General features: G+C 42.1%; 1 protein-coding gene across 1 annotated transcript in view; it reads right to left on the bottom strand.

Moving 5' to 3' along the window:
- ARFGEF2 (ADP ribosylation factor guanine nucleotide exchange factor 2) overlaps positions 1–17,048 on the bottom strand; it is a 57,902-nt gene extending 40,854 nt beyond the window's left edge. The window contains exons 1-5 of the mRNA XM_066626593.1: positions 16,782–17,048; positions 4,231–4,261; positions 2,154–2,277; positions 1,616–1,762; positions 164–343 (exon numbers count right to left, since the gene is read on the bottom strand). Of these exons, the coding sequence (XP_066482690.1) occupies positions 164–343; positions 1,616–1,762; positions 2,154–2,277; positions 4,231–4,261; positions 16,782–16,920 (621 nt within the window). The 5' untranslated portion in view covers positions 16,921–17,048. The remainder of the gene's footprint in view (positions 1–163; positions 344–1,615; positions 1,763–2,153; positions 2,278–4,230; positions 4,262–16,781) is intronic.
- Positions 17,049–19,438: the final 2,390 nt, after the last annotated feature.

Below are 19,438 nucleotides of genomic sequence, written 5' to 3'. Positions count from 1 at the left end.
TCCTCTACTATAGTTTGGGAGATCAGAATGCGAAATCTGTATTAAGCCATTTTTTACCTTTAACAAGATAAATGTGACCAAAGTGGTGCAGAGAAGCAGGAGGAATAAATCAGTTTCAAGGCTGCATATTAAAGACAGACTGATAAAACAATTTACTACATACAGCTTGGTTTTCCATGCGAGTGAAAATGACATTCAGCATCTGAGTGAGTGTAGCCTTGGCAGTTGTCTGATTAATGAGATTTTTACTAGCTAGATAGATATTGTAACACGTTCTAACAGTCTGAAGGATTGTTCCCTCATGAATTTCTATATACGGTGATGTGACAGCAGTGAGAAGAGCCTAGAGAGAAACAAAGACATAAACAATGTCATCCAAGTAAATAGAAATGAAACTTACAAAATTTGTTAGTACTATAATTTATAGTACACTGTAGTAAGGAAAAGCATTCTTTCAACCCAGAATTAAACCATTTCTGCCTAACGTTGCATGTAAGCAAATAGGTCAAATGTGTATATCTGTGGCCCAGGAAAAAATGGGTTAATATGAATTCAATTCATAAAGTATTCGCAAACAGAGATATCCCACAGTTGTCCTTCTGGAAGTGTCTGAAGGGACTAGGGTTGCCAAGGAGAGAAGCAGGCTATAGCAAGGAAGGCAAAAGCTTCTCCAACTTCTCAATTTTTCTTTAAGTAGATCAGACTATTATTCCACTTTTGGATTAAAGGTGCTTACAATCGGTGAGAGAATTTTCTTACAAGTTTTTTTATTTCTTCAGGTTCCCCTGCACTGGATTTTAAAGCCCACACATTTTCAGACAAGAACAGCAAGGGGTGGAGTAGGGAGAGAAATAGATGCTCATTCTCCATTAAACTTTTGTTCAGGAAAAAAAAAACATACATGCAATTGGGATTGTAAGCCCATGAACAGGGACCTGCCTCCTCATTACTTGTAAAATATCTTGTACTCAGATGGAGCTATATAAACAGATTAAACTATAATTGGTTTTGGTCTCACTTCCTTATCACTGAATGATAGCAGCCTATTGTTTATGATCTTTGGAAAACTGTTAGTGCACTAACAATGTATCACTATTACTGATCTTGTAGATAGACTTGCAGCAGACTTCAGGCAAAGGCAAAACAGATTTATTTACTAGGTAAGCTTCAAAAGACTTAAAATAGCAGTGATGACACTGCAGCAGGCAATATAATCCAACTCCTGTGCAATGTCAGTCAATATCCACTAGGCAACGGGAAATAAGATCTCCAGAGACTTCATCTTCAGAAAATAAACTGAGCCAGATAGATAGAACACAACATGCTCCCTGCAAGAGGAACCAATGGGTGGTGTATGGCACAGAAACATTGGAAATTGACTTAGAGAATTTGATGGCCAAACAAAATTTGAATCTTAAAATGTGGATTCATAGTTACAAAATGTTTAGGTCACTGAATGTACACAGTTTTGAGAAATTAAAGGATATACTGTACAACAGAGCCTCTCTAAATCTGATTTTCTTTCTGGACTATAATAAACAGAAGAGCTTGTTTAGAAATCAGTCTTTGATCTCATGATATGAAATAAAATTCATAGCATAAAAAACTGAAATACCTTTATTATTTGTAACTGCACTCCTTCATCAGTTTGAGGACCCTGAAAGCAATTGCAGATTGTTTCAACTATCCTGTCAATCAGGCGTTTTCCAGGAGCTCCACTGTCTGGAGCATTGCCAGTGATGTGCCCATATGCAATGAGTTTCTAGGCAAAGAGAATACACACTGCATTAGCATTATTTTCAAGCACAAAGTAATTTAAAAGATTTGAAGTGCTAGGGCAGAACAACATCAGTAAGTTACTGGGAAATGAAAGCCACTTTAAAGAAGTTCAAAACTGATGGTCAAAAGTCTGCAAAACTCCAAAGACAAACCCAACCCTGTCTCTAAATTACACAAACGTCTCACCAGAAATGCTTACAAAGCTAGAACACAACTAAAAGACAACATTTTAAAGAGATTTGGGGAAAACGTGCAAGCTGCTTTTCTGTTCAGTTCTAGTCTAGCAGCATGTTTGCACACACACAAAACACAGACCATACAATTGTTAATAGATTCAGACAAATTTGATAAAGTTTCAGTTTAAAAGAGGGTACCTGTAAGCAGTCCAACGAAGTGCTGACAATTCGTGGAGACTTTGATTGACAGGCCAACTCAAATGGGAGAAAATATTTATCCGCTTCAATGAAGTTTGCTTTTGGGGTGACTGCACTGCCTTGGCTAGTTAGAAACAGTGAAAGTGAATCACTCAGTTTTTTATGAACTGACATATCAGTTTCAAATTAGTTTATTGTCTTTGTAAAATATGTGGAAGACAGACAGTTTTACATTAAAATTTTAAGACATGTAGAGCAACACAATATCCAATGTTGCCTTCTTTGAATTATAACTATATGTAACCAGCTCCAAGTCAAACTTCCGTACTACAGAACTTCTTCATTTCGTGTCACTTCTTTTAGTGACAATTCTTTACCTAGAAGACTACAGCTGTTATCCTTACCTGTTTGGAAGCAAGTTCGTCAGCAAATATACAGAGTATTGAAGCCACAAGCTCCAAAACTCATGCTTGCCAAAATTCAACATACACCAACACCAAGGCCCTCTCCAATGTCTCAAAAGTACCTGCTACCAGACTCACTTGTACAAGGTAACAATTGGTTTAACTTCATCCCAAATATAACTAACATGCTTTGTCAGCTATTGTACTGACAAAGCCGCCCTGGGTCCCGTTAGGGAGAAGGGCGGGATAAAAATAAAGTTTTATTATTATTATTATTACTGAGAATTTGTTCTTGTATGCATAGGCTTCAGGATCACAAAAAGCAACTTCCAGTTATAATGTGTTTGGTCACTTGAATGCAGTCATCAAAAAGTATCAAATTTCTACTCATAGCTATAACCTACGTATAATCTTAGGTATGTTGAAATCCTTCAGTATGAAATTCTTGAAATATTGTTCCTTTCCAATTTAGCCATTTGGCTCAATCTGAAAAGTCATGTATTTATAATTGTTAACTCCAGTATTACTAACTTTTAGGAGAGAAAAAAAGACATGAAATAAATCCTGTGACAACAAAGCAACTGTCATCCTTAGTGGAAGTATCTCTTAATATATTTGAGCAACACTGAATACTTATCAATGTCACTTCTGAGTGTAAAATCCATTTACACATACAACTCTAAAAACAGAATGAAAATGTATTTGACAGAAAAGTAGAAATAAGGTAATAAAAGCAGTGTCCAGCTATCTCTGAATAAGAAGTTTGTTAGTACTCCATTTTCTTTGGTTTCATTCTATTTTCAGGGGATTTTAGGTTGGGAGGGGTAGAAGAAGATAAGCAGAAAACCCCCAATATAAGAGAAATCCAATGTGAAAAATGACCAAAGCAGCCTTGGAAAATTAGCACAGATGGACACAAAAATTCTCATTAAAACTCTTCCTGAAACATCATTACCTTGCATTTCTACCAAGCTCAACATCCTAGGAAATGGACGTGCAAAAAACACCAAAACAGAACTAACTTCAAAAGCTGATAATATTAAAAAGATAGCCAAAAACCAACAGAGAACATGTTTAATTGAACTGGACTGTAGAATGTAGTATCTGGGGCCAAGCCAATAAAATTCATGCATTACGGCTGATGTGCAAAAGGACTCTAAAGAAAGGAAGCAATGATATTCTGTTGGCAGATAATGGTCAAAGTGTAAGCACCGAAAGAAAAATCCAGTTAAAAGAAAGGAAGTGGAAAAACATCTTTGGAAAATTGTTACAGTGATAGTTTTATCTAAACCAAGCCACAAGTACTGCATGAACTCAAACCCATTTTCCCTAATCCCCCTATTTCCTAGATGGCAAGCTACAACTGGGTCCAGTGGGGGTAGCTTCTAATGGACTTAACACATTCGAAGCCACTTTGGTACATCCTGCTCTGTACCCATGTAAAGTCAAGCCTGAGACATGTGCATAAAGAAGAAAACAGCACACTGATGGAAGAGAATAATTTGTATCAAAGTTGCATCTTCTTGAAGCATGCTACTCAAAGTTATCTAGATAACTACAATTTAGCCATGCATTGTATGCATGGTTTCAATCACATCTGCACTTTTAAAGAAGCACACACAGGCAAATTTTGAGCTTTGAGGAGGGGCCACCAAATTACAGCAGTTACTCACTTTTGCTTTTCTAGTTCTGCTTTTATTTCATCTGGAAAAGAGAAAAAAGACACAGAACAAATAGTTTAGGTTAAAAGTTCACAGCTGAAGCCACTACTAAACAAAAATTAACTTTCAGTTCACAAGCCTATTTTCTTCACACAGTGGGCACTACAAAACATTGCGGAGAAGCTTCATGCTATGCAAGTTCCACACCTTGCCTGCACATGGACAACAGTGTCACAGCCAAGATGGAGATATAGTCACAATCCCAAGCCCAGGACATTAAGACATCACCCCAATGCAGAGTAGGCATATGAACGGCTTTCAAAAAAAACAAAAGTATAAGGACTCTAGACTTAGGAACTTCGCCATCACTGCTATTTAGTGCACAACTAGAAAACAGGTACTTAAGTACTACTTTGTAGTACATTTTAAACAATAGCAATATAATAAAGATTCATTAGAGAAGAGGGTAGCAATGGAAATAATTGTCCTTATGAAAATAGCCAAAATATCAATCACTTAAATCAGTGTTTCCCCAAACTGTGGGTTGTGAATTGCTTAGTGGGTTGTAAAACTGAAACTGACAAGCTGATAGCCAACAAGGAAAATGTATTGAGTCCTATAGAAAGTGAACCTGAGCCACACATGCATGTTTACTCATGAATAGGCAAACGTACCACAGTCCACTACAAAGGGCAGGAAGAGAGGAACACAAGGCCACCAGAATGGTCCTGATCCAATAAACAGGGAGCTCAACAAATGCTCCAGCAGGTTTCCCCCCACCCAGTAAAAAGGATTTAGCAGAGGCTTGAACAGCTGATAAGGTTAAACCTTTTTTTTTACTTGTAAAGCTAGGTGGATCCTGACAGGGTGACATTTAAAAAGTGGGTCATAGTGCTAAAGTGTTTGGGAACCACTGACTCAAATCATAAACAGACCTTCCCATTACTGATTTATAGTTCCTATTACTACTTTCACATTGCCTCTGCACCCTGTTATGCGACAAATATTTTATCTGGATGCACGACATGCTCAGTTACACATGTACGTGGTGCTGGGTGCCTGCCAGGAGAGGACAACCCAGGCCAGTACCATACTTTGGAACTGGATTGATGGCAAGTGGCCAGTGGGATTTGAGTTCTTGACAAAGGCCACACTGTTACTTTTCAGAGCAATTAAATTTCTCACACCCACCCCCACTCTACAAAACTAGCTCATATCCACCCCCACTCATTACAAAACAAACCCTGCCGGGCTTTCCTTTCTTGGTATGTTCCATGAGGCTGCACCTTGCTTGCACAGCACCATTTGAACCATTTAATGAAAGCTACAAACTTAGAGCTTCCTAAAGTGGAGCAAATAAAGTTCTTAGTGACATAGAAGAAGGTTCTCCATCCCAAGATGCCCTCAACTCCATGTCAAAATTGAATCAAGGAGTCCATGCCACTGGACTCTAGAGCTAGCTGTTACATCCCTCAGTTTGCGTTCCAAGTCCTTTCCACCTGTGCATTCCACCTTAAATAAGATCGCTTGGTTCCTACTACCCAGTCCTGCAATTTCTGTAATGCTTTGCACCCAAGTCATTAAAAATGGATAGGTGACTTTTTTAGCCATTGACGTACAGAACTCTCTATTATTTTCCTATATGGCTTGCAGCAAGTTTACTGCCACAATCTTCTCCATGCAAGTGCGTGGATATGCAAGTTTGGAACTCTCAGTCTATTGTTAGCTGTTTCAGCGGAAGCCAGAGATCAATCTTGAACCGCCTTTTTAGGCAGACTTCCTTGACTGTCACAGCAGTTACTCAGACCTGACCACTCAACAAAGTGGCAGAAAACCCCTTTGAGATCTGCAGTGCCAGCGAAGAGGAAAAGCATAGTGGGAGAAGCTTGCTCTCCCACTACAAACAAATGCTTTCACCGTTTGCTGAGAGGCTCATTCTTTGCCTATAGCTCTGGGTTCCAAACCACTGCCAATCAATCATGGTCTTTCACCAGGGCCAGAACCCCGGAATCTCTCTTGCTTCTTTTTCCTCTTCTCTCCTGGCTTTCTCCTTTTTCTCCCCTTTCCCCCTACTGTAAAATGCAAGGTTTTCCAGCTCCAGCTCCCCCTGGGTAAATCTTCTGATTTTCTTAGGATCTTTTTCCCCTTCTCCCTTGCACCATCACATGCCCCATTTCCCACCTATAAAGATTTCATAGAATCAGTGTTGGAAGGACTCCAAAAAGGTTATCTAGTCCAACTGCTTCCATATGACAGCCCTTCTGGTATTTGAAGAGTGCTATCATATCCCTCTCAGACTTCCCTTCTCCAGGCTCAACATACCAAGTTACCTCAACCTTTCCTTGTAAGGCTAGTTCTCCAGTCCTTTGATCATCCTCATCTTTCTTCTCTGAACCCGCTCCAATTTGGCTGCCATGTTTCCTAAAGTGTGGTGCCCAGAACTGGACACATTACTCCAGGTGAGATCTGACCAATACGAAGTAAAGTGGATGATGATGATGATGATGATGATTTCCTCCTCTCGATTTTTAAAACCTACTTTAGGAACCAGTTACATTCAGGGCCTAGTCATATGACTGACTATGTATAGCTAGTCACAGCCCCTCATAGCAAACCTAGTGGCACTTGCTGCAAAAAGACAAGTAACAAAGCAGCCATTTTGAATTTTCCCACAGAATCCCATTTAGAATATCAGTGCTCTGGAGCAAATATGACATAATTTTTTAGCAATAGTTTCCTTGATTCTAATGAATCACTAAGGTATTTTTTGTAGAACTGTAAGAGCTACTTCAAGATTTAACTACCCTCTTACACAACCAGGCCTGCTTATCACATAGTTCACTTTTTAAGAGTTTCTTCAATGAAACAGCAGAAAGTCAGTGGAATTCAGAAGCCATTTAAGCCAACTGAGTTCCTGTGGCTATGATGACTAGGACTAAAGTAATTAAGAAACTAAACCATCAGTGAAGTACTCCTTAAGAACAGGAGTCTGTTCTTAAGCTCCTTTTTAAATGTCTCATACATTCCACCTTATTTCAATGATAAGGGCTTTCTTATATCCTTTTCTAAAAGGGCAGAAGATGCACATCATAAGTTTTCTGGCTGATCAAACTTCCTTTTAAAAGTTGGTCAAGATCTTTCTGCATTTGCAATACATAATCAGACTACAGAAATTTTTCTCCTGTACACCTTTCAAGTGCAATAAGACTTCTCTTCTGTGGCAATTCATAATCTGTGTTTCCCTGATACCAATTTTCTTTCCAACATCTGTTGAAAATTTAAACACAACGTATCAGCTATACAACTGCAAGATCTGATTTGTAAGAAGTTTTTTTAAATAGGTGCTAGACATGCCTCTACCATCTATCATTAACAATTTTCTGCTGTTGTTCCATTCTTAAAATGATAGCCAATACACTAACATAAATGCCAGCTTCTATAAATAGGCTCTAAGTGTTTATGTTTGTTTTTAGATCTGTCATTAAAACTTCCACACACTTTAAGGCCTGTCCCCCAAAGGTAAGTTAAAAAGAAACTGGCAACTTTGTAAAAGACGAACACAATGGCAGTGAAATCAAGCAACCTAACAGACAAATGATACTATGATCAGGGAAAACCATATCTGGCAGAATAAGGAAGGTATTGCTCAAGACTTCTGTGCTAATGTTGGTTTCTCCCATGCTCCAACAAAGACTGTTGCACATATACCAGCAACCTCCACCCAGTTACACAAAGAAGCCAGTACAGTACTGGTTCAAGAAACCCAATACAATTCCATCTCTTGCTGATCCCTTCTCTCCCTACTGCAAAAACACAATCCGTAAGATCAGGTATTAGGATCAACCTCACCTTACACAGGACCTCCCATCCTTACAGGAGGCAATATATCCAGAGAAGATTGCCAATCTGTTGGAGAAGAGTGGCTGTGCAAGCATGTGGGTGCGTGTAATGGCATTTCCCCCACCTTCAATCAGAAACACTCCCCCCCCAGTACTGTTTGCCATAGGGGAGAAATTCTATAAGGAACGGAAAAGCAGGAAAGTTTAGACACAGTTGTCTATAACCCGCTTTCTATAAACAAGAGAAGTGTGTTCAACTTCCCCTTCTCACTATCATTAGAAGTTCAAAAATCGAATGTTTCATCAACTGAAATAGCTACCCTGAGACAACCAATGTGGTTATTTGGGAGACTGCCAGATACCAATTCTTGTACTACACTGTGTCATTTTTGTTTTTCTAAAAGCATGTACTATATTTTAGTCTCAATTTTAAATGCAATGTTGGAGGTGAAAGGAAACTGATAGCAAGGATCTGTGAAAAACTAAAGAAATCTGATACTACTGCAGAAAAAAGTTACTTGGCCAGCACAGGAGGCTTGATATCAGATGCCAAGTGCTGATAAGCACCAGGAAAGCTGTTGGTCACAACAAACCCTCTTTTCCTGAAACCATTATTGTGTCACAGGAGCAATTACAAATCAACAAAATTTAAAACTGTTTTTAAAAATTAGGCAGATTTTGCTCTGTCTCCAAGATATATAGCTCTCTGATGCAACTGAGTGGTCCTAAAACTACATTTTTTAAATTCCAGGTTCAAATGTTTATTCCTGGTTCTCTATATTGCAGTCCGTTTCAGCCACTACCTGAAAGTTGTAGCTATTCTATAGTGTAAAAAGAGTGAATGAACACAGAAATGCATTCTGCAGAAGGACAAGTACGACAACTCACATTTCTTTAATTAGGAAATTCCCCCATCCTCAAGAACACAATGCAAAAGACAGTCACCTCAACAACAAACTTCGCAACATTTTGGCCTTCTTTCCTATATCTGCAAAACAGCAGATAATTTTGCAGGCTAAACTACAACTAACTTCTTAATCATAAATCAATTGCCAGAATACAGCAAAGTGGCATCATGTGTCTGCATCGATAACTAGCAATTTTACTAACAGTACAAACAAGATACTCCCACTCAAAAGAAAATATTCTCATGAAACATCCAACACTTACTAATGAATCGCACATACCTTTTTTCTTGCAAGAAACTATAGCTATGCAACTAGCAATCCCTATTCCCTGACACTATGGAATACCCTTTAGTTTAACAAAATCACACAGAGCCACTAAGGGCACAATAAGTATCTAAGGGCACAATCCTATCCAACTTTCCAGCACTGATGCTAGAGGATTGCGCACTGCATTCTGTGGCGGGGGTGCAGTCATGAGGCCTCTTATAGTAAGGGAATGTTTGTTCCCTTATATTGGGGCTTCATGGCTGCTGCATCAGTGCTGGAAAGTTGGATAGGATTGGGCCCAAGAGAAACAATGCTACCCACTAAATGTGGGGAAGGTAGCAAAATTCTGCTCTGAAGTGTTAACAGCACTTTAGGTCATAACTACTCCAGTAGCTGCATACAGTATATAAATGTTTAAAGGAGAAGCAAAATTTAAGAGATTGCAATCTTATTATTTACCACTTTTAAATATAATATCTTCATGAAACAGTTTTCCAAAAAAAAGAAAATAGCAACAAAATATAGAGTTAATACAAAAGAATAAAACTTAAATCTGCATAAATCAAAACTAGTACGAAAAAAATTCAAAACTGGACAGGTGAAACTAAAAAATGACTTCACACTCTTCTTAAAACCAGCCACTGGGAGGTGGGGGGGGGGGTTTATTTTCAGTTTCAGAACTAGAGGCTCTGGTATCAAGCTCTGCATTAAAGGCATATGCACTCGGGCCCCAGTATCCGTAGGAAATGTGTTCCTCCCCTCCATGTGAATAAGAGGGACCCCTGTGACATCCCTCGTGGCCTATTATCTTTGTTTATGTTTGTAACAGTGACACAAAACGGCTTTTGCTTTAAGTCATTTCTGCCCAACGTTGCATATACACAACAAGGACCAAATGTGTACACCTAAGGGCTGGGCAGAAATTGGTTAACCAAGCATGCAGGCAGACTGGCTCTTGTGATTACTGTATGCTTCTTGCTTTAACAGATAAGCCAGCAGGCAAGCAAGAAAGGCCAATGAGCGTTAACAAGAAGAAGAAACAGGAAGTCAATGTTTACTAGCCCTTCTTGCCAGCCTACTTGCTTGTCTGTTAAAGCAAGAGGCATACAGTAATTGCAAGAGGCTGCATGCCTGCTTGCTTGGTTAAAACAAGAGCCATTTTGTGCTACTATTAGGAACACAGACAAAGGTCTTAGGCGTGAGCCATGGGGGAACCACTGATAAATTGATCTATAGATATCAGGGCCTGCCTGTATTCATTAAAGATCCATGAGAGAATAGGATCTGAGATTCCAGATAGCTTTGTATGGACAGAGGCAGTCATTCAAGTAACTGCTACTAGACCAAGGTTGTCAGACAGCAGGCCAGATGCATCTTTATCTGACTTATAAGAACATAAGAACAGCCCAACTGGATCAGGCCATAGGCCCATCTAGTCCAGCTTCCTGTGGCTCCACAGTGGCCCCACCAAATGCCCCAGGGAGCACATCAGATAACAAGAGACCTGCATCCTGGTGCCCTCCCTTGCATCTGGCATTCTGACATAGCCCATTTCTAAAATCAGGAGGTTGCACATACACATCATGGCTTGTAACCCATAATGGATTTTCCTCCAGAAACTTGTCCAATCCCCCTTTAAAGGCGTCCAGGCCAGATGCCGTCACCACATCCTGTGGCAAGGAGTTCCACATACCAACCACATGCTGAGTAAAGAAATATTTTCTTTTGTCTGTTCTAACTCTCCCAACACTCAATTTTAGTGGATGTCCCCTGGTTCTGGTGTTATGTGAGAGTGTAACGAGCATCTCCCTATCCACTCTGTCCATCCCCTGCATAATTTTGTATGTCTCAATCATGTCCCCCCTCAGGCGTCTCTTTTCTAGGCTGAAGAGGCCCAAACGCCGTAGCCTTTCCTCATAAGGAAGGTGCCCCAGCCCCGTAATCATCTTAGTTGCTCTCTTTTGCACCTTTTCCATTTCTACTATGTCTTTCATGATAACTGGGTCTCCCAGCACCACCCCTTCAGCAGTGCCACTTCTACCAAGATGGAGAGGCAAAAGAAAGCCTCAGAAGGCAAGGAATGCTACAGGGGAAGGGGCAGACCAAGACAGATGAGAAATGGAGATGCTGCTAAGGTGATAGGAGAGCCCAATTATCACATGGGCCACCTTTTCAGCAGTGTCACTTCTGCTGTGGTATCATTTCACAGATCACCTCTCAGCTACTGAGCTGTGAAGCAATGCTGTGGCAGAAAAGACTGATGAGAGAGTGGCATGATAATTAGGCTCTCCAATATCTTGAAAATACAATCAGAATTTGCCATGAAACCATGGTGGTCTGTGAAGGGCTTTGTTGAAATTGTTTGTTACATAAGAGGTGTAGAGAAGAGAGGAAGTTTCTCACCTGGACAAACTAAGCAAGGCTGTTCCAGACACGAGTTCATCTACATTATGTGCCCTATAATTTGTCCACAGTCACTCATATACCCATTCCTTTCTAAATACATGCTCCAACAAAATTAAATATTTGTTCAAGTTTTCCAGTATCCCTCTGTCAACACTCAAGTTACAAGCTTACATACCACATAAATTGCTTTCCTGAATTTCATACTAAATGCAGCTCTCATTCTGGCTTTGTGAAAGCAGTCTATTAGGCATCCACCAATATAGGACCAATTTAATGCCATTTGTTTTCAATAAACATATGACAAATCTCTTCAAAAGAGCAATTGTCCATATTCCCCCGCCACTGCAGAAAAACCAACTAAGAAATCATTCAGATATACAATTGCTGAATGTAAAACAAAATCAGACCCACACTGAAGTATCAACTACGCCACATAAAAGTTGACTACAGTCTTTTATATACTCTTAGGTCAGCGGTTCCCAAACTTATAATTGCCATGCCACCCTTGTGGAGGTGCCATCACAAGAATTGCACGCGATTGCATGAGAATTGCATGGAGTCTCAAGAGAATCTTACAAGAGTCTCAGCCTGGCAAGCTAGGAAGAAGAGTGCTCCGGGGTGCCCCAGGACATTGCAGCATACAATTTGGGAACCACTGCCTTGGGCTATCATACACCCATGTATGATATAACCATGTATGATAGCCCAAGGCAGTGGTTCCCAAATTGTATGCTGCAATGTCCTGGGGCACCCCGGAGCACTCTTCTTCCTAGCTTGCCAGGCTGAGACTCTTGTAAGATTCTCTTGAGACTCCATGCAATTCTCAGAAAGAGAACTTTCTTCTCTTCTGGCATTGCATAAAATTTAAAGTTCCTTGTCACTGCCTTAGAACATTCTACATTGCTGTGCTTCAACTATCACTCAGCCTTTCCTAATGCATATTCTGCCTACACTCCAGATCTCCACTTCGGCAATTCTATAACTTATTTCAGTGTTTCTCAAACTGTGGGTCGAGACCCACAAGGCGGGCCACAAGCCAATTTCAGGTGGGTCCCAATTCATTTCAATATTTTATTTTTAATATATTAGACTTGAGGCTACCATAGCATGTGACTGCATTTGGGGAAAGTTACAGACCTGTACTTTTAACAGACTACTATGTATATGCTTTTAGCGTTGAGAGTAAATAGGACTTACTCCTGAGTAAGTGTAGGTAGGATTGCAGCCTAGGATTGTTAAAAATTTCCCTGCTCAATGATGTCACTTCCGGTCATGATATCACTTCCAGTGGATCCTGACAGATTCTCTTCCTAAAAAGTGGGTCCCGATGCTAAATGTGTGAGAACCACTGACTTATTTAATTATCTTCCTTACTTAGAAAGAAGCCTTCTGGGTCTTACAGTCATTACTTCAGGCTGGGCCTCATCCCTGCCCTTTAAAAGACAAAACCCATGCTATCATGCTATTAAAGAGTTATTTTGCAAGAAATGTTCCTGACTGTCATTTTCTATGTTTTGTCTCAATAACCATAAGCTTTGTAGAGTAGAGGCATCCCATTAGCAACATACCAAAAAAATCTTGGGGGTTACAGGAAACAGGAGTAGTACACTGCACTCTGACAGATATTTCCCTGCCTTGTGTCTTCATTCTTTTTCCGATGTTCAAGGCATCATTCCTGATACAGTACTGATCTGTGGAAGTACTGATCTTCCCTATCTCTTATTGTTCCAAGTTCTTATTGTTGGTGGGCCGCTGTGAGATACAGGAAGCAGGACTAGATGGGCTCTCAGGCTGATTCAACAGGATTCTTCCTATATTTTTAAACAGGAATCTGTTTCTACCCTACTTGGAAAATGAACCTAGGACCTTCCTCATGCAAAGCATATGCCCTTCCATACTGCTGTAGACATTTACGTAGTATTTATGTAGCATTTCAAGAGCTGTATAATTACTGTTTATAACTACAACACTATAGCTGAACAATGATTTTCATTAATACTGAACTTTTAAAAAAATTTTTAAGCCACTTTGTGCTATGAAAAATGAAAAAATATTGTAAAGAAATAATTCCATTATGTGGAACACAATGTGGAGTTAAATATTTTATCATTTGTGATGCTCATCATGCAAATTATTTCACAATACCTATTTGACTATAACTATTTTCAAGTTATAGATCAGGAAGCAGTTCAAGGGACAGTACCATGTTAAAGACCAGGACAATAGTCATTTTTGGCTCACTGACACATAAAAATCACATTTCAAGGCTCTACATTAAACACTACATATAAGCAATTTTTTGAAAGACCACAATCAGAATCTAAATACTTTCACAAGAAAAATTATACATGACATAATTTCTTGTTTGCTTAGAATATGCAATTAAGGCTACAGCCCTTAAATATACTTCCTGGGACAGCAAAGTGAACTTCCAAGTGAATATATTCAGAATTGCACCATGTAACATTTAAATTTCTCCATGAGCTAACGTAGAAGAAAAAGTGTACAGTACTGCCACAACAAATTTACAGGTTCTGGTAACAATCGGGGGGGGGGGGGTTCACTTTTTAAAAATTAAGGTTGCATTCTATCAGACAACTTCAGGAATTATTTCAATCTTTAATTTTTTTCATTGTACAAATCCTGAAAAAACTTTAATTCAGTAAGATGGTTTTGTTTCTGTACAATTAATGTTCACAACAAAAACAATTCCAGAAAACATCATTAGATTTATCAAAACATTACTAGGCAGCATGGTTTTTTAGTTACAGAAAAAAAGTTTCACAAGTAGCCTCCATCTATTTAATCAGTAATTAAGTAAAAGGGTTTGTGCCTAGCTTCAAGAAGTCCGTAGAAATTAGTACCACATGTTACAATCAGATAAGCAAAGTGAACCTTGATCTCTATTCCTGAACCAAAGGAACTAAAACCTCCCCCTTTCCTTTCACAACTAAACCTGACTACAGAATTCATTAAGACACTTCCTGCCAGAGGATGCCGGGTATGATCACCTGTCCACAAGCAGAGGAGGATCCAACGTGGCAGATTAATTTGCATAGCAGTCCCTGATGGCAAGCCCAGTGACTGACAGTATTTACTGTTATTAACACGTCATTTGAACATACTTAGTCAGCAGATGGTAAGAATGGGAAATTATAGTTATATTTTTATTATACGTATTAAAAAAGAGGGAAACACCAAGAGACTTGACAGAACGCTGGATCCTTATGCCAGCTATAGAGAGCAAGAAAATGAAGCAGTATTTAAAAACACAATGATAAGATCCTAAGATGAAACTTTAGAGGATCTCTCTACAAAAGGAGAAAAAAATAAATTATGAATCTAGATCTGAAACTGGTAAAAGACAGCTTTAGAGTCCTGAACTTAGTTACAACTGAAGACGGGGCTTATGGCTGCAATCCTCAGTGGGACTTATTCTTAAGCAAATACATACAGGACCAGGCTGTGTTAGGAGCTGGTTGCCTGTTAGGCCAGTAACACTTGCCAGAATTTTCTCAAATATATCTATATAAGCTAATTGAGGCAATGTTAAAAAAGATGACTTATTAATTTAAAAAAACACATTTTTGCAATACAAAAAAGCCTCATTTGCTCCCCCTCCCAATAGTTCAATGACACATGTTGGGTTTTGCTCTGCTTTGTTTTATGTCTTGGGGTTTAATACTAAAATTAGTGTTTTAATGCTCAGTTTTGATGTTTTTATTGTGTTACATTGTACTTTTATTATGGAGCTTTGGGCATTTTCTTCAGCATGGGAAAAAGCAAGATATAAATTTTTTGAATAAAATAAATATGCTGGCAGCTGACATGTCTCGAGTTTCAGTAATACCTGATGTCAACTGTCAGCAGGAACATGCAGTGGGTAGGGAGTCAGAAGGCACCATTTCAGCCTTTGGCAGTCAGGGACATGTGGTGGGTAGGGAGGCAGGTGAGGCAGAGCCTCCCCACTGGAGTCCTTAGAAAGGCAGCACCACTGCATGAGGCACACAAGCAAGCACTCATAACCAGTGAGCACATGGGTTGCAAGTACTAGCACGCCTCACACTGGGACGGTGCTACTTTTCAAAGGACTCCATTGGGAGGCTCTGCCTCACCTGCCTCCCCACCCACCACATGTCCCTGACTGCCAATGGCTGAAATGGAGCCTAAAAGTCCTCAGAATTCTGAACATTTCCCACCAATGACATTTGACAGCTTCTCCTCCCCACTCCAGAACACACGTGTGAGATTTATTAGTGTTAGTAACAGTTCACAGCCAGGTTTTCATGTTGCGTAGTATCATCCCCCTTCGTGTGGGGCTAATTTTCTAGGGAGTGAATGTCTGGGCAAGGTGGGGGGGGCGGACAGAAGTGGAGGCTCAGAAAGACTCCCCTGCAGAAGCTGACTGAGGCTCCAATTCCATCCACGCTTACCTGGGAGTTAGAGCCACTGACTACAATGGCACTTACTGTACATCTGAGTAGACATTCATAGGATTGGGCTCTGAGGCTTCAATCCCATCCACATTTACCTGGGAGCGAGAGCCATTGACTGTAATAGGACCTACTTCTGAGTAGACATGCATAAGATTGGGCTCTGAGGCTACAACACTAATCACCTAGGAGTAAGCCCCATTGACAAATGGGGCTTACATCTGAGTAGACAAGTACATGACTGGGCTCTGAGGTGACAATCCTATCCACACTTTCCTGGAAGTAAGAGTCACTGACTGTAATGGGACTTACTTCTGAGTAGACACAAAAGGCTTGGGTTCTGACTGCGTGAGAAGATGGGGTGGGGTGGGTGGTCAGGCTACAATCCCACCCAGACTTACCTGGGAGTAAGAACCACTGGCTCTGATGGGACTTACTTCTGAGTAGACAAGGATACCACTGGGCTCTGAGATTGCCATCCCAGCCACACTTTCCTGGGAATAAGCCCCATTGACTCTAATGGGACTTACTTCTGAGTAGACATACCCAGGACTGGCCTGTTGGGCTGCAATCCCAGCCACACTTACCTGGGAGGAAGAGGCACTGGCTGTAGCGGGACTTACTTCAGAGCGGACAGGCAGGGTCTTGGGGTCTGTGGGAGACAGGCGGGGCGAGAGGAGGGGGGAGGGGAGCGAGCTCAGCCCACTCACCGAGCGCCACCTGACAGGCTCTCCGCAGCTGGCCGTGCGGGGGCCGCTTGGCTTCCTTCTCGGAGAGGATCTTCTCCAGGGCCCGGGAGACGAACATGCTCTTGGTGCGCGTGTCCTGCTCGCGGCTCGGGGGCTGCATGGCCGTCCCGGGGGGGAGCGGGGCGCGGCGCTCAGGGGCTCCGACCGCCACGGGGCTCCTCGATCCGGAAGAGACACGGCTCCCTCAGAGGTGGCGGTGAACAGCGCCACGGCGCCGCCATCTTGGAACCATCACGTGACCTCCGCCCGCTTCTCTCTCGCGGCCACCTTATGGAAACGAGCCTGGTCCTGTCAGAGCAGCCGGTGACGCGGGGGGCGGGGCTTAGAGAGCAGAAGGGCGAGAGTGGGCGGAGCGGGGCTCAGTAGGGAAAGGGGAAGGCGGGGCGAGAGTGGGCGGAGCGGGGCTCAGTGGGAGAAGGCGGGGGCGAGAGTGGGCGGGGCTTGGGAAATGGGAATGCCGGGTGAAAGCAGACGGGGCGAGAGTAGGCGGGGCTTCAGAAAGAGGGGAGGCGGGGCTTGGGAAAGAGGGGAAGGCGGAGCGAGAGTGGGCGGGGCTCTGTGGGGAAAGAAGGGAAGGAGGGGCCAGAGCGGGCGGGGCTCGGGCTTCTCGCTGAGGGAGGGGGAGGATGGGGCGTGGCTGTTGAGGGCAGGCAATGTGGGAACCCAGTAAGGGCGACTGGGAGAGAGTAGACTCCAAGGTTACCATCTTATCCAGTTACCTGGGAGTAAGCCTCATTGACTACAATGGGACTTACTTCTGAGTATACCTGCCTTGGGTTGGGCTCTGAGGCTGCCCTCCTGCCCACACTTACCTGGGAGTAAGCCCTGTTGACTATAATGCGACTTACTTCTGAGTAGACCTGCCCAGGCTTGGGCCACATTCAAGCCTGAGGAGAGGCTGCAGTGCCTGAGGGGGCCACAGCTGAGAGAGACATTCTCTTTCAGGCAGCACTGCGCAAGCTGGGTGTTGGGAAAGTTAGGACAGGCAGAAGAAAACATGTCATTAGCCAGTGGAACTCCTTGCCACAGGATGTGATGATGTATGTGCAACCTCCTGATTTAAGGGAGGGCAGCAGGATGCAGGTCTCCTGTTGCCTTATGCGCTCCCCAGGGTGCCTGGTGGGCCACTGTGAGATGCAGGAGGCTGGACTAGTTTGGCCCCCTTTGGCCTGACCCAATAGAGCTCTTCTTATGTTCTTATATGTCAGCCTCATTTTGTCAGGTGCATGAAGGGTCATCTCCAGGGGCAGGGGCCACCCCAAGGGGCTTGCGTTTGTGTATACGTGAGGCAAAATACTGTCAGCAGTGGAGCTGTATGTCCTTGAAATGCAAGCGGATGAAACACAAATCCTTGTGAGTGTTTGTTAAACACAAACCAAGGAGGAGTGTTTTACCCCCAGTTTCAGCAGTTGTGTCTGTTGGCTGTGCTTATCTTATACACATGCATACTTTAAACAGAATTGTCGCAGTCTGACCCTTTTGCAATTTATAGCCCTTGGACTCTGTTGTTTGCATGCTTTTTTCTCTGTCTCCACCTTGTCGTCAGTTGGCCGCCGCTTGCCAACTGACAAGGCGCCCTGCATCTGATAAAGTGGACTTTAAGCTGCAAGTTTATTCTAAAAGAAGTGTGATAGTATTTAAGATGCCATGAAACTCTGTTGCTCACATCTAGGAAGACTTTGTGGGTTTCAGAATTTGTTCCGTGTGTGAATGAACATATGACCTTGCCATACTGGCCTAGACTAGGGGCCCATTTAACAATTACCTGGTAAGTTGCCCATAAAAGGCAACAACTCTCCAAGGTGTGAGGCCCAGATCTTTCCCAGTCAGGTTACTTCAGATCCGTTAGTGCAATGTTCTTCAACCTATGGGTCATGACCCTATTGGGGTTGTGAAGCCTCATTTGCAGGGTCGCAGCAACCTTTCAAAGCCTGTGCAAGAGAGGGCTTGGATCCAACCCAATAATGGTACTGCCTTATCAAAATAGAGTTGTTGATATAATCCTGCACAGCCTCTTCTCACTGCCTTGCCCCACAGCTCCTAAATCGAGCCTTACTCAGGCTGTTACTTTACAGCAGGGGTGTCAAACATGAGGCCCGGGAGCCGGATGTGGCCCGTAAAAGCTTTTTATCTGGCCTTTGGGCTCTCAGCTGCTAAGCAATACTGAGGTCTCACTGCTGAAAGGGTGGCCCGCATGTTAATTGGGCTCCCCCATATCTTGAAATATGATCAAGATTTGTGTATTTTCTCTCCTGTCATTAGCAGCTAATGAGTTCCTACACAAGAACAGAGTGCTTATTTCTGATTTTGACCTGTTTAATGACAGGTCACTTCGCCAAATGACATCATCACTTCCAGCCCTCAGCAGGCATCACGAATGATATTCGGCCCGCTGTATGAAATGAGTTTGACACCCCTGCTTTACAGGGTGATTGTGAAGTCCCAGGAGGTAGGGGAAATGGGGTGGGCAGCATATCAGGTCCCAGGAGGGGGTCAGGAGCACTGGTAGATCTCCAGTCAATTGATTGATTGATTGATTGATTGATTGATTGATTGATTGATTGGGATCATGGCACGAAAAAGGTTGGAGACCACTGCTTTAATGGGAATGGGACCCG

Source organism: Tiliqua scincoides, chromosome 4 (genome assembly GCF_035046505.1).
Source record: "Tiliqua scincoides isolate rTilSci1 chromosome 4, rTilSci1.hap2, whole genome shotgun sequence".
Classification (NCBI taxonomy): Eukaryota; Metazoa; Chordata; class Lepidosauria; order Squamata; family Scincidae; genus Tiliqua; species Tiliqua scincoides.
The sequence above is the reverse complement of the archived record's forward strand: the minus strand, read 5'-3'. Positions and strand labels throughout refer to the sequence as shown.